Source organism: Orycteropus afer, unplaced genomic scaffold, assembly GCF_000298275.1.
Source record: "Orycteropus afer afer isolate SDZICR_OR568_19922 unplaced genomic scaffold, OryAfe1.0 scaffold00008, whole genome shotgun sequence".
NCBI classification, from domain to species: Eukaryota; Metazoa; Chordata; class Mammalia; order Tubulidentata; family Orycteropodidae; genus Orycteropus; species Orycteropus afer.
The window spans coordinates 8,956,005-8,969,922 of record NW_006921595.1 but is presented as its reverse complement, the minus strand read 5'-3'; the positions used below and the strand labels follow the sequence as shown (position 1 = coordinate 8,969,922).

At 45.1% G+C, this 13,918-nt stretch overlaps 1 protein-coding gene across 1 annotated transcript in view; it reads left to right on the top strand.

Moving 5' to 3' along the window:
• Positions 1–1,314: 1,314 nt before the first annotated feature.
• NFE2L3 (nuclear factor, erythroid 2 like 3) overlaps positions 1,315–13,918 on the top strand; it is a 42,054-nt gene continuing 29,450 nt past the window's right edge. The window contains exon 1 of the mRNA XM_007946484.1: positions 1,315–1,887. Within this exon, the coding sequence (XP_007944675.1) occupies positions 1,315–1,887 (573 nt within the window). The remainder of the gene's footprint in view (positions 1,888–13,918) is intronic.

Here is a 13,918-nt window from a genome sequence, read left to right as displayed (position 1 = left end):
CTCATTTGAGGCTCACAACTGTACTGCAGGGTGTTGCGATTGTCAGTCTCATTCCACAGTGAAGAAACTGAAGCAGAGAGAGAGAATGAGTAATTCGTCCAAGGTCCAGGCTAGTAAATGGTTAAAGGGGAATTTGAACTCACACAGGGCAACTCCAGAGCCAGTACTCTTAAACACAAACAAAAATAACCAGGCCCATTACCGTCCGACCAATCCCAACTCCTGGCAACCACACGTGTTACAGAGTAAAACTGCTCCCTAGGGTTTTCTTGGCTGTAATCCCAGGCATCCCTGGGTGGATTTGAACCACCAACCTTTAGGTTAGTAGCTGACCCTGAACTGCCACCCAGGGACCCTCTGGTTTCTTAATCCTCATTTCAGAAGCAAAGAAAACTGTGAGGGAAGGCCTAACAATATGCAGGGCATATCCAGGATACAGAGAGGCATCTATAAGGCTGCACAGGGTGTGGGATGTGTGGCTGCTCTGTTTGGTCCCAGTGACAGCTGTGGAGTCTATATCAGACTCTGGGCTTCATACATATTTCATCTGACCTCACTATATCTCTATTATACAGTGCCATTTTAGAGATAAAGAAACTGAGGAACAGAGAGATTAAGAAATTCATCCAAGGTCATACAACTGGCAAGTGTTGGGGTTGGGATCTAATTCCAGTGGATCAGACGCCTGAGCTCACTCTTACTTACGTGGGTAAAAGTCCTTCGCAAGTTGCCCAGAGCTTTGCAGCTGCCTGGTTACTTTAGCTGGAGTCTACATAGCCTCATCCTTTTCCACGCACTCCTCCAAGACCAATGGGTTGCAAGCAGCCACTTCACGACCAGAATAACTCCAGCTCCCAGAAAGCTTTGCGTTCCCACGCCTCCTTCTCCTTCCCACCTCTCCGTAGCATAAAGAGCCATTGAGTTCGGGGAGCCCCGCCCCGTGCGGGCCCCGCCCACGGGCGCGAGCCCGGGGAGGCCGTGGGCGTGTTCCCTGCGGCTGAGCTCGCGGCCTGGGGCGGGGCTTAGCCGCGGCGCCGGGCTGCGGGCGGGCGGGCTCTGCTCGCAGGTGGCTCCTCCTCTACCCTCCTGAGTCCCGGCCGCACCAGGCTCCGTGTGGGCAGCGGAGGAAGCGTCTTTGTGTCCGGTTCGGGGAGCCTACGACCGCCGCTCCTCGCTCCGGTCCATTGTGTCGTTTCTCCTTCTCTTCCGGGCAGGTGCTGGCGGCGCGCGGGGCCCGCACGTGCCAAAGCCGCGGCAGGAGTGGCGTGACCCGCCGGCGCCGAGCAGGGGACGTCCCCGGGCGTGCGGCGGGAGATGAAGTATCTGAAGCCGTGGTGGTCGGATAGCGGGGGCCTCCTGCACCTCACTATCCTGCTGAGCTTGGCGGGACTTAACGTAGATCTGGACGTCTACCTGCTGCTCTCGCCGCCCACTCTGCTCCGGGATGAGCTGCTGCTCCTGGGCTGCCCACCGAGCTCCGCCTATGCGCTCAGCCCCTTTGCGGCCTCGGGAGGATGGGGGCGCGCGGGTCAGCTGCACCCCAAGGGCAGAGAGTCAGACCCTGCGGAGCTGTCCGAGGGCCGACTGCTCAGGGAGTTGTGCGCACTTGGGGTCCCTTTTATTCCCCGCACCCGGGTGGATGCGTGGCTGGTACATAGCGTGGCGGCTGGGGATGCAGACCGGGCGCACGGGCTACTCGGCGCTGCCGCCACCGCCTCGTCGGCGGGAGGAGTCGGTGCCAGCGTGGACGGCGGCAGCCAGGCGGCACCAGGGGGCGGCGGGGACCCTCGTGAGGCTCGGAGTGGCGCACTGGCCACCAGGGAGGAGGAGAAGGCACCAGCGGAACCGACGGCTGAAGTATCAAATCCCCGGGGACGCGCGAGCGAGGTAACCCGAGCTGGGACGCGAGCGAGATGCGGCGTCCTCACCGCTAGTACTGGGGAAGCTGGCCAGAAGCACTAGAGGGTTGTAAGGGGCACAGCCACTTTTTTCTTTCATATTTAGCTCCCGGATGGTTGTAGATGAGGCTCTCCTGTTTGTGAATTCGAAGGGAGGATATTTATAGATAGATAGGTTTTTGCGAAAGATGAGGGTGAAATCACTCATTTGGCTGTAGAGAAGAACACTTTGTCTTATATTTGACGGCTGTCGAAGGTAGTTTGGGGGCGGTGAGGGGAAAGAGATGGTGAAATTTATTTGCGTACTGTCTTCATTCAGTACTTAAGCACGTTGAGATGTCTCTTTCTGTGGACCCGTGGTCAACTTGTGTGATGCACGTTGCTTTTAAAATCCAGACTTCCGGGCTAACGCGATAGATAACACTTGCCCTGGTTTAATCCTACTGCAGCTCGTTTTTGCTACTTGCTTGGATTTAGGAGCTGTGGTCAGTGTCCACACTGAGCTGGCTGGCAGATGGCCCTGCCGTGATCTAACCATCCCTCCTGCGCCTCCCGTCTGGCGCTTGTGTAACCCCTTATTAACATAAAACATATTACCTTTACAGTCACCGCATGACTAACAAGTTCCCCTCGGTTTGTTGGTTCAAACCCTTATGCGACTTAATTTCCTTACGGAAAAACAGCCTGTCAAAACTTGTTGATTGAAGCATCTCCATGGCCCAAACGAGTCTAAGGATACTTACACCAAAGCTCCTTTGAAAGGACCTTTTGAATTCTTGAAAGGAGCTTTTGAATTCTTTCCTGGCCCAAACCTAATTGTTAACTATTGGTATCGATCAACAACTACTCCTTGGATGTTGTTTTTTGTGGAGTGCAATCTTATGCAAAATGGGTATTGGGGCTAAACTGGTTTGTTTGCTGCTCTTCAGAATTACCCTGTTTGTGTAGGCAGTTGCCCGACAAGCTTCTCCACCCTCTCCTGCAGGGGGCCATTGTGTTGAAGTGCTAGGTGATTCACTGTTATGCTGATCTGATACCTTCTTTTTCCTTGGGACAGGAACTAATGGGGAAGAATTTAGGTGGGCTCCTGGCTGTAAAGAACAAACTTCAGAAGTTTCATCCAGTTTGGACCCCATGGGGGTCTGTCTTTCCTGAGCCCTCTGCCTTCTAATGAGTGTTATATGCACTAATGTCGATCCTGATTCTGTATCTTATGAGTTTGAAATCCAGTCCTGGGCCCTGTACCAGATGACACCCCCCCACACACACAGCTGAGTGCCAATTATATTGAAAGTGCACATGCACTTGGAAGGAGAAAAGGGCGTTCTGTTAGCATCACCTTGTGGATACCAGGCTGCCTTGGAAGAACTGTGGGACCTCAGGCCAAGCCAGACCTCCTTGGAGTCCCAGAGTCCAGCTTTCTTAGGGGATTGGGTGACATTCACACAGTGCCATTCCTGCTGGCTGGTATGTGTGGACCTGCTGGACCACATTAGCTGCTATGGTGGCCTGGTTGTATTCATTCTGGCAATGATAAGCTGTCAAGGACATAGTTTTCAAAGCTAGTTAAACTTTGTCATGATTAACACCTTTTACATCAACCTTGTGAGATACGCAGCCAGGCATTCTTATTTCCAATTTGTACTTAAGGAAAATAAAGGTGTAGCAAGGTTAGAGGACTTACTCCAAGCCACATAGTTAATTAGTGTCAAAAGTGGTACTGGAACCTGAGCCTCCTGACTCCCAGACTGGCACATTAATTAAGTACTTATACTTGTTCTGTGGACAGGCAGGTGGGCTAGGGTGTGGAAATGTGATGCCCCCACTCAGTCTGCTGGCCCCAAGACCACTGATGTCCAATTGACATCAGCTAGATTGACATTTTGTGGGTTTTTGTTGTTGTTTTTTCATTGTGGTAAAATATATACAACATAAAATGTGCCATTTTGACTATTTTTAAGCATGCAATTCAGTATCATTAAGTATATTCACAGTGTTGTACAACCATCACCACTATTTGTTTCCAGTACTTTTTCATCATCCCATTCTTCCTACTCTCACACCCCCCAACCTCTGTCTACTTTCTGTTTCTATACATTTGCCTATCCTAGATATTTCATGTAAATAAGATCATACAATATTTGTGTCTGACTTCTTTCACATGGCATGTTTTCAAGGTTCATCCACATTGTAGCATGTATCAGTTCTTCATTCCTTCTTATGGCTGAATAATAGTCCTTTGTATGTGTATACCACATTGTGTTTACCCACTCATGTGATTTTTTTTTCAAATTTTCATTTTTCAGAAAATTGTTGACATTTTGCTAACAAATGATAGTAGGCTTATGGTTCGAAACATAAGCAATAACATACATCAAAGAGCAGATACCAAAAAATAAAAAACCTAACTCACTGCCTTCAAGTCAGTTCTGACTTACAATAACCTCTCCTTGGGTTTCTGAGGTGGTATCTCCACAGAAGTAGATTTCCCAGTCTTCCTTTCGAGGAGTGGCTGGTGGGTTTAAACCACCAGCCTTCTGGTTAGGAGTCAAATGCCTTAGGTACTATGGCACCAAAGAGCAGATAAGGATATCAAAATTGTAGGCTCCATGTAACTTTAAATTTTTATCCAGTTATATTTAACTGATAGTCCACGTGAAATTTCTTCAGTCATCTTGAATTGTTACACACCTTCCAGTCTTCAGGTAATTAAGACAGTAGTCTGGTCATCTTGCCACAACTCCTGAGAAAAACTGGAAATCAGCTATTTGAATTCCAGCTAGAGCTCCAGCCACTGGAGCCCTGGGTGTCCCACTGAGATGGGCTACAATCCTCCATCCATGTTAGTGGAAGTCATAGTTTCTGTAGGTCAGAAGTCCATGGTAGTTTGGCTGAGTCCTCTGTTCAGGATCTTACAAGGCTGACATCTAGTTGTTGGCTGGCTGCATTCTCATTTGGAGCATGAGATCCTCTTCCAAAATCATTTCTGTTTTTAGCAGAGTTAAGTTCTTTGCGGCTGTAAAACAGGTCCCCACTTCTTTGTTGGCTGGGAATCCTCCTCCCTCCTGTGGGAGCTCTGCAGTCCTTGCCTGTGGCTCTGACCTTTTTTCAAGGGCAGCAATGGTACCAGTTCATCTCTTGATGAACATTTAGGTTATTTATACTGGATTGGCTTCTAAAAGCACATGGTGCCATTCTTAGTGCTAGCACTCCAATTTGGAACTATGGCTCCAGGACAAAATGGGCTGGGCAAACAATTCAGTCTTTGCAATCAGGCTAGGAGTTGAGAGTACCACTTACCTAGTGCCCTGGAACAGGTTTTTTAATCACTCCAGACCTCAGACTATCAGTTACCTGTCAAATGGGAGAGTAATGCCCCCAAGGGATAGTGTTCTGATCACGTGGCAAAAGTATGTGTGAAATACCAGCACTGTGCCTGTTATTTTGTACTTATTTTTCGACTGTTAAAAAACACAATCATGGATTTGTTTGAAAGAATAACTATGATTGCTGTATGATTTAATAAACAATTTGAAAATTGGGGAAACATTCCTTCATGCAAAAGGAAACCACTTCCAGAGAGTGGAGAATTCAGAGACTTAAATAACTTTTGCTTAAAGAATACAAGTTTCCATGGCAAAGAAGTACATGAAGTGCTTAATGGCTACTGAGTTAACATTAAAAAAGTAATGTAAAAAAAAAAAAAAAAAAGTAACTTCATTGGAGATCCATCCCTCCACCCACCTGCCCTCCTGAGATTTCTATGAATTGAAATGTAAAAAGTGCAAATCTTTCTCTTTCAATCACTGTAATGGTTTTGTTATGGTCTGCACTTTGGATCCGGAAAGAAAAGTCTAATTGCCACTTTAAAACCAAAAAAACCAAACTCACAGCCGTGGAGTGTAGGCAAGAGAAAAAAACCTGCCTGTGGATTAATGTTGAGTCAGGATGTTTTTAAATTCGTAGTTTAGAAAAGTCTTGAAATAAAAGTAAGATCTATCTTTTCGATGTAAATTAGATTCTGCCCCTTCTTTTACCATCCATCCTTAAGCCACCCTCCTTAACCTGCCCTTGCTTACTTTATTCCCTTTTAGCTTGTTTATCTATAATTCTGTCTATAGCTGAAGGAGCTCTGGTAAAGGCATTTGGCTACTAACCACAAGGTCAGTGGTTCCAACCCACCAGCAGCCCCTGGAAGAAAGACGATGGGGTGGTCTGCTTCTGTAAAGATTTACAGCCTTGGAAACCCAATGAGTCTGAATCAACTTGATGGCAGTGAGTTTGGTTTGGTCTGGTCTGAAGCTGTATTGTGGGGGAGAGAGGAGTGTGGCTGCTTGGTTTTAAGTTCCAGCCCTGCCATATATAGCTCTGTGCATTGGGCAAAGCTTCCTGATCTTTCTGTGCCTCATTTTCCTAATCTGCATTTAGGAATAATAAAAGTATCCATTTCATAAAGTTGATGTACGAAAAATCCATTCCATGTGAAAAGCTTAGAACTGTGCTTACCAACGCTTCCAAAACCAAACCAAACTCACTGCCATCGAGTCAACTCCGCCTCATAGTGACCCCCATTGGCCTTCCAAGGCTGTAACTCTTTACAGAAGCAGACTGCCTCATCTTTCTTCCATGGAGCAGCTGGTGGGTTTGAAGCACCAAACTTTTGGTTAGCAGCCGAGTGCTTTAACCTCTACACCACCAGCGTTCCTTTCTGTCGCCTCTTGGGACATGCTTAATGAATGTTAGCTACTGTTAGGAGTGTGTTGCCCCATAGGAGTGCATCATAGGGTGTTTTTGTTTTTCTTTTTTAAAGTAGTTTCAGTGATTTACATTCAAGTTATAAGAGATTTTGGCTTTAAAGTATAATTTTTATACATATGCAAAAATATTTTGGAGTAGGGGATTTTCCAGTTTTCAAAAGGAAAACTGCTTTGATTTCACTTCTTAGTGGTGTTAATCATTATCTGAAAACAGAACCTGGAATTCCCCAGGACAGACATGCTTCCCTTCCTAACCACAACATTCACTTACAACCAAAGACCATGATTTTCAAACTAAACAGTTTGCAGAATTGAATGTGTGAACACATTTGATGATGGAATGGCTGCAGGCAGCCAGCATCAGTATTTTAAAGAGCTGTTATCACTTTGAGGGCTTGTGGTTATCTTGATGTGGTGTCCTGCCCTGCAACAGTGACCTTCTACTGGCTCAGGTTCAGCAGGACCTCTTGGCTTTCTGCCCATTGGAGTAGATTTCTTCAGGTCACAGGAGGAATACTGGCAGAGTTAGTACTTAATTCTAGGAGTAAAGGGAAGAGAAAGCAAGTCCCTGATTGTTAAAGTAACATTTTTTGTTGTTTCAAAATCATAATGCCTGGGCATTTGAGGATAAATGAAATTTCAGACACCCACCTGTTTTTAACACAGCTCTGATACAGAAATAGTCTTATTATGACAACCATTACAGCACAATGAAGTCTCACGGTAGGTTTTTTATTTTGCTTACTAAAAGATGCTGTGAAGATGTACTTATGGTCATCTGACGTAGTGCATAAGGCATTTGACTGCTAACTAGAAGGCTGGCGATTCAAATCCACCAGCCATGCCTCAGAAGGAAAATTGGGCGATCTACTTCTGTACAGATACCACCTCAGAAACCCAAGGACAAGTTGCTATGAGTCCAGTCGACTCGAAAGCAGTGAGTTATGTTTTTTGTTTTTATTTTTTTGTATGGGATGGAGAAAGTGACATCTTTCTAGTAGCTCTTAAGTTTACTTGGCAAGTAGGCTCCAATGTTAAAAGTAAAGTCAGCTACATTTTTGGAAACAGCTGGTGTATGTGTAGGATTATTTGTAGCAGAACTTGCTATGTGGAATTTGCTGGCTTGATGTGCCACGCTGGAGAACCTTAGTTCAAATTACCTATTTCTCTTCACTCCTTCCCTGTGGTTGCTAAGTCATAGGGATAGCATCTCTGCACTGACTCTTTATCATTGCTCCCTACTTCTGAGCACAGATAGTGGCAAATCAGACTTGATCTGAGAGTGCAGTATCCAGGCCCCATCTCAGCAGCAGGGTGGTCTAGTGGTCAAGTGTGCAGATGTTGGAGTCAGATCACCTAGGTTTGATCTCCACTTCACTACAGACTGGTTGTGTGATCTGGGGCACCCGTCCTAGCCTCTCTGAGACTTGGTTCTCTTTCCTGTGAAATGGGATGGTAATAGTACCTTAGGGAGTTGTAAGGAGTAAATGAAGTAATCCAAATCCAATCCAGCAGGGTTTGTACATGATAAACCCTCAATAATGTTAAACCAAGAAAACCAAACTCACTGCCATCAAGTCGATTCCAACTCATAGTGACCCCCTTTGGGTTTCCAAGACAGTAAATCTTTACAGAAGTAGATTGCCCAGTCTTCCTTCCGGAGTAGCTGGTGGGTTTGAACTGCCAGCCTCCTGGTTAGCAGTCAGATGCCGCGGCACTACACCACCAGAGCTCCTTTCATTAATGTTAGATACTACTATTAATTCAGCAAGAACCGGTAATGCCCCCTCCTTGATTTACTACCTTCCATTCTGAAGGTTGGGCAATCCTACTTCCATAGTGATACTGCCTTGGAAACCCAAGGAGGGGTCGCTATGAGTCGGGGCTCGACGGCACATAACAACAACAACAACATTCTGTTTCCAGGGGCAGCTTTTCAAAGCACGCCTTCCTTTATCTCTCCAACTTCATCTGCAGGGCTTCCACTAGCTCCCCATTACTCACCAGGAAGATATTTTGTCATTCGAGGCTCTTCATATGGTCAGTGTCACCTAACCACCAGCTATCTTTGCAGAGCTCATCTCCACTAAACCCTCCCTCCCCCCGTAGCCTACTTTCCAGCTAAATCTTTTTCCCTTTACACCAAACGAACGACCCAGTGCATTCCTGCGTCTTACTGTTACCTCTGCCCCAGATGGCTGCCTTCCTTTCATTCCTTTAAGCCTTTTACTATTAAATTCTCAGATTTTCTCATCTATCACCTTGTTGTTGTTGTTGTTGTTATGTGCCGTCGAGTCGACCCCGACTCATAGCGACCCCTCCTTGGGTTTCCGAGGCAGTATCACTATGGAAGTAGGATTGCCCAACCTTCCTTCCGAGGAGTGGCTGGTGGGTTTGAACCGCCAGCCTTCTGGTTAGCAGTCAAGTGCTTTAGCCACTATGCTACCAGAGCTCCCATCTATCACCTTATCTACAAAACATTTCCTGTTCTTTCCTTTGTACTCTATTGTACTTTGTAACACCTCTTCTCTGGAACTTGGCATCCTCTACTTTGAATTGTAGTCATGTCTTGAGTGCACAGAAACGGGGTCGTAGTTTCAGCCTGCAAGTAGTACCCATGACAGGGTATGAGCACAGGTCAGTTCAACCAGTATCTGTTGAGAACTTATAATCCATCACTCCATACTCTGTTTGTCCTCCAGGATACCAAGAGCTTGAACTGAATGTTTTGGGTCTTTCAAGGCTTCAGTTCATAGTTTGACCAACTAGAAAGTAGGCCAGATTTAAAAGCCTGAAGGGCCATCTGACCAGTTCCTGCCAACTGTTTGAGTGGAAGGGGGCAGTGGAAAGCAGACTTTCAGGTTGGCATTATAATTAATCAGGTGGTGAGACTTGGGATTGCCTAAAGTTATATAGCAAGTTACTGACCTTGCCCCAAATAGAACAGGTTACTGTTCTTATGCACTGAGTGAACCACACCTCCCGCCCACTACAGAACTTCAGATGTAAAAACAAGTGTCTTCTATTCCTGGTAGCTGAACAATTGTTGTTGTTGTTGTTATGTGCCCTCGAGTCAAACCTGACTCACAGGGACCCCTCCTTGGGTTTCCGAGGCAGTATCACTACGGAAGTAGGATTGCCCAACCTTCCTTCCGAGGAGTGAGTGGCTGGTGGGTTTGAACCGCCAGCCGTCTGGTTAGCAGGCAAGTGTCTTAGCCACTATGCTATCAGAGCTTCCAACAATAGACATTGTTTATTTTCAAGATCTAGTTGTCGAGAATGAATCTAAGTTAATATTCAAATACTTTCTGGGCAGCTGGAGCTTCCTGAGGCTCAGGCAAATATATGGGTTGTTGCTTTTGGTCAAGTGTCACATGATATTTGGCAGAGGATGGACAATGACATAGAGACAGACATGGCCTTCTAAAGTTGGGTAGATCTGGGTTCCTATTGTATCAGCCAGGGTTCCCCAGAGAAATAGAGCCAGTAGAATGAATGACTGAAAAAATGAGGTTGTGTGTGTGTGTGTGTATATACATGTTATGTGCCGTTGAGTCAGATATACACATATGTATACACATGTATATGCACACACACACATGCATATAGATATTGTCATGTGCCAACAAGTTGATTCTGACTCAGTGACCCTAAATAAAAGTAGACCTGCCCCCATGGGCTTTCCTAGGCTGTAATCTTTATGGGTACAGATCCACCGATCTTTTGGTTAGCAGCCGGGTACTGACCCATTGTATTACCAGTGCTCCTTCTATATATATTGAGGTTTATTTCAAGTTGGCTGACAAACTTGTGGGGACTGGCAAGTTGAAGTCTTTAGGGCAGGCTAATAGGCTAGAAGTTCTCAGGTAGGACTTGATGCTACAATTTTGAGTTTCACTTTCTCAGTGAAACTTTAGTTTTGCTTCTAAGGCCCTTCATAATGGAATGAAGCCTACCCAGAGATTATCAAAAGAATCTCCTTTACTTAAAGTCAGCTGGTTATAGATAGATGTTAGCCACATCTACAAAATACCTTCATGGCAGCACTTAGATTAATTAGTGTTTGGTTGAATAACTGGGTGCTGTGGCCTAAAAAGTTAATGGGTTATACTAATAACTCGATGGCACATAACAACAACAACAACAACAACTAATAACCACACCATCCCAACTCCATCTCTTCCTAAGCAATCCCTGTGAGGCTCAATTTCCAAACTGGTAAAAGAAGAATATTAACCTGTTAAAGACTTCTTATGAGGATTAAATAACAGTGTATAGTGTGGTAGTTATAGTTGTGTGTCATCTTGGCTGGGCCATGATTCTCGGTGGTTTAATAGTTATGATATAGTCATTCTCCTTGATGAGATCTGATATAATGTAATTAGTTCCATGATGAGATGTGCTATAAGCAGCCAATCAGTTGAAAAGGAGTTTCTTTCAGGTACAGCCTGCTTCTAATGTATGTGGAAAAGCTCTGGCAAAGCTCTCAGGCTTTTTGCTCAATATGGGTCCTGTATCTGGCTCATTGTCATCTGATCGCCAATTCTTGGACTTGAACCAGTGACCTGCCATATTGCCTGCCAGTCTTGGGATTGTTGCCTTCACAGCCTGTGAGCCAACAGCCTGCCATCTTACCTGTCAATCTAGGATTCATCAGCCTCCAAAGCCAGCAACCCTCTGTTGTCTGCCCACTTTGGGTTCATCAGGCCATGCAGCTGCGTGAGTCAGGAAAAGCCTGACATCTGACCCACGGACGTGGGGACTTGCCATCCTCTACAATTGCTTGAGCTATTTCCTCAAGATAAATTTTTCTCTATATATACATATATAAGCTTCACTGCTTTTGCTTCTCTAGAGCACCCAGCCTAAGACAGTATGTTAAAAGCCAAGTGTTGTTGGCTGCTGTCTGGTCGCTACTAACACATGATGACCTTATGCACAACGAGAGCAGACTGTTACGTGTTCATAAGGTTTTCATTAGCTGGATTTTTGGAAGTAGATTGCCAGGACTTTCTTCCTAGTCTGTTTTAGTCAGGAAGCACCACTAAAACCTGCTCAGTATCATGGCAACATAAAGTCTCCACTGACAGATGGGTGGTGGCTGCACTTGAGATGCCTTGGCCAGGAATTGAACCTGAGTCTCCTCCATGGAAGGTGAAAAGTCTACCACTGAACCACCAGAAGGCAATGTAGTTCCTAGCACATAATACGTAGATGTTCAAGAGATAATTTGCTCTGGTCATTTCTGGGCTGAGGGTGGAATCTCCCTCTAGAATCTCCAGAGGACCAAAGACTCCTAGGTAATTTGTTGGCAGTTGCTTCATATGAATGAATTCCCTCTCTCCAAAACCAAAAACCCAACCCACTGCCATCAAGTCGATTCCAACTCATAGCGACCCCCCATTGAGTTTCCAAGGCAATAAATCTTTGCAGAAGTAGATTGCCTCATCTTCCTCCCACAGGCCAGCTGGTGAGTTTGGACCACTGACCTTCTGGTTAGCAGTCAGATGCCTTAGGCACCGTGCCATCAGAACTCCTTTTCTCTTTCCAAGTGGGTGGAAACTACTGAACAAACTGGGTGTGTTTTGTGCTGAGAAGATCAGACTGAAGGAGGAACATGATTGCCAACTTCATATGTTTGAAAAGCTGTTATATGAGGGAACTTGAAATTGTTGAGGAGGCTGAACCCCAAAGGCTGACTCAAGCTCGACCAAAGGAAGAACTAACTTTTGTTTTGAAACAACTTTCAGAGTTTTTATTGATTTAAAACAGGCTTTTTTTTTTTTTTATCATTCTTTTGAAATTATTTTATTTCATATAGTTTTCCATTTATTTGGTATGTGGAAGAACTAACTTTTCAGCCTTTCTTTGGAGCAGAAATTCTCTAGAGATGGTCCACTAAGTGCATCAGAGTCACCTGAGGGCTTGTTAAAATGCAGATTGCCAAGCCTACCCAGACTTGAAGAATTAGCACCTCTTCTTGCATGGTTCTTAAAGGAGCTCTGATGGTGTAATGGTTAAGGCATTTGGCCCCTAACGAAAAGGTTGGTGGTTTGAACCCACCAGCTGCTCTGTGGAAGAAAGATGGGTTAATCTGCTTCCGTAAAGATTTACAGCCTTGGAAACCCAATGGGGGTCACTCTGAGTCAGAATTGACTTGATGGCAGAGAGTTCTGAAGGTTTTTTTGGATGGTTCTCTGGAATGCTGTAATAAATAGCCCTGTTTCCCACTCCCCTTTTTGTCCCAAGGACTTCCCAAGTCCACATGGGGTGCTTGGCCTAATAGCCTTTCTTTGAGTTTAAAGCCCAGAATAGCTAAAGCACTGGGCCAAGTACATGGTTTATCAGCAGGGCCAAGGCTAGTTTTAAAGTTGAAGCCAAGTTTCTCTAGCTCTTTGTATTGCTACTTCTTCACATATTCTAAAAATAATTTCTCTGGATGGAGGATTAGCTTGCTAGCAAAAGTTAAAAATTTGTACCCGAGTTCTAGAACAGGTAAAGGGAAGGTTTAAAAAAAAAAAGTCACAATAGAAGGGACATGAGAGAACTTTTTGAGGAAGTTGACATGTTCTATATGGTGTGGGAGAGCCCTACATTTGTCAACGCACAGTTAAGATTTGTACCACTCAGTATGTAAATCCTGCCCAAAAACTGTAAAATAATTTTTTAGTAGGGAAGCATGGTGGTATCTGATACAAGGATGGCAATAAGTTGAGAACTGTTGAAACTGGGTGGTCAGTACATGGCAGTTCAGTATACTATTCTTTGTTGTTTGCTTTGTATATGTTTGGAAATTTCTTTAATACAAAAGCATGTGAATTTCCCGACAGTTAGCCTGTCCTGCCTGCTGGGGGAATCCAGCATTGGATAAAAGACTTTCCGCTGTTCCCATGTCCCTTGCCCCTCAGCCTGTGCCAGGTGGTTACTTGCACAAAAAGCAGCTCCATCTGAAATCAGGGTTTGTGGTTGGAGCTGCTGTCCTTGTGTTGTAGGTGTTAAAGCTCCTGTTTGGAACCACTGGTTATTTTTGTACTTGACTTCTCCTGATGAGCAGTTACATCGAGTATTGGTATCTTATATAGGCAGTCCCTGGGCTATGAATCTCTGACCCATGTTAGTTACAAACCAACCCCCATAGAGCCTATTACATTAAAAATTCAAGGTACATAGGAGGCAAGATGGCAGACTAGGCAGAAAGACTGCACAGACCCTCTTTAACAAAGAAAAGGGAAACCAACTAACACAGACACAGAAGATAATCTT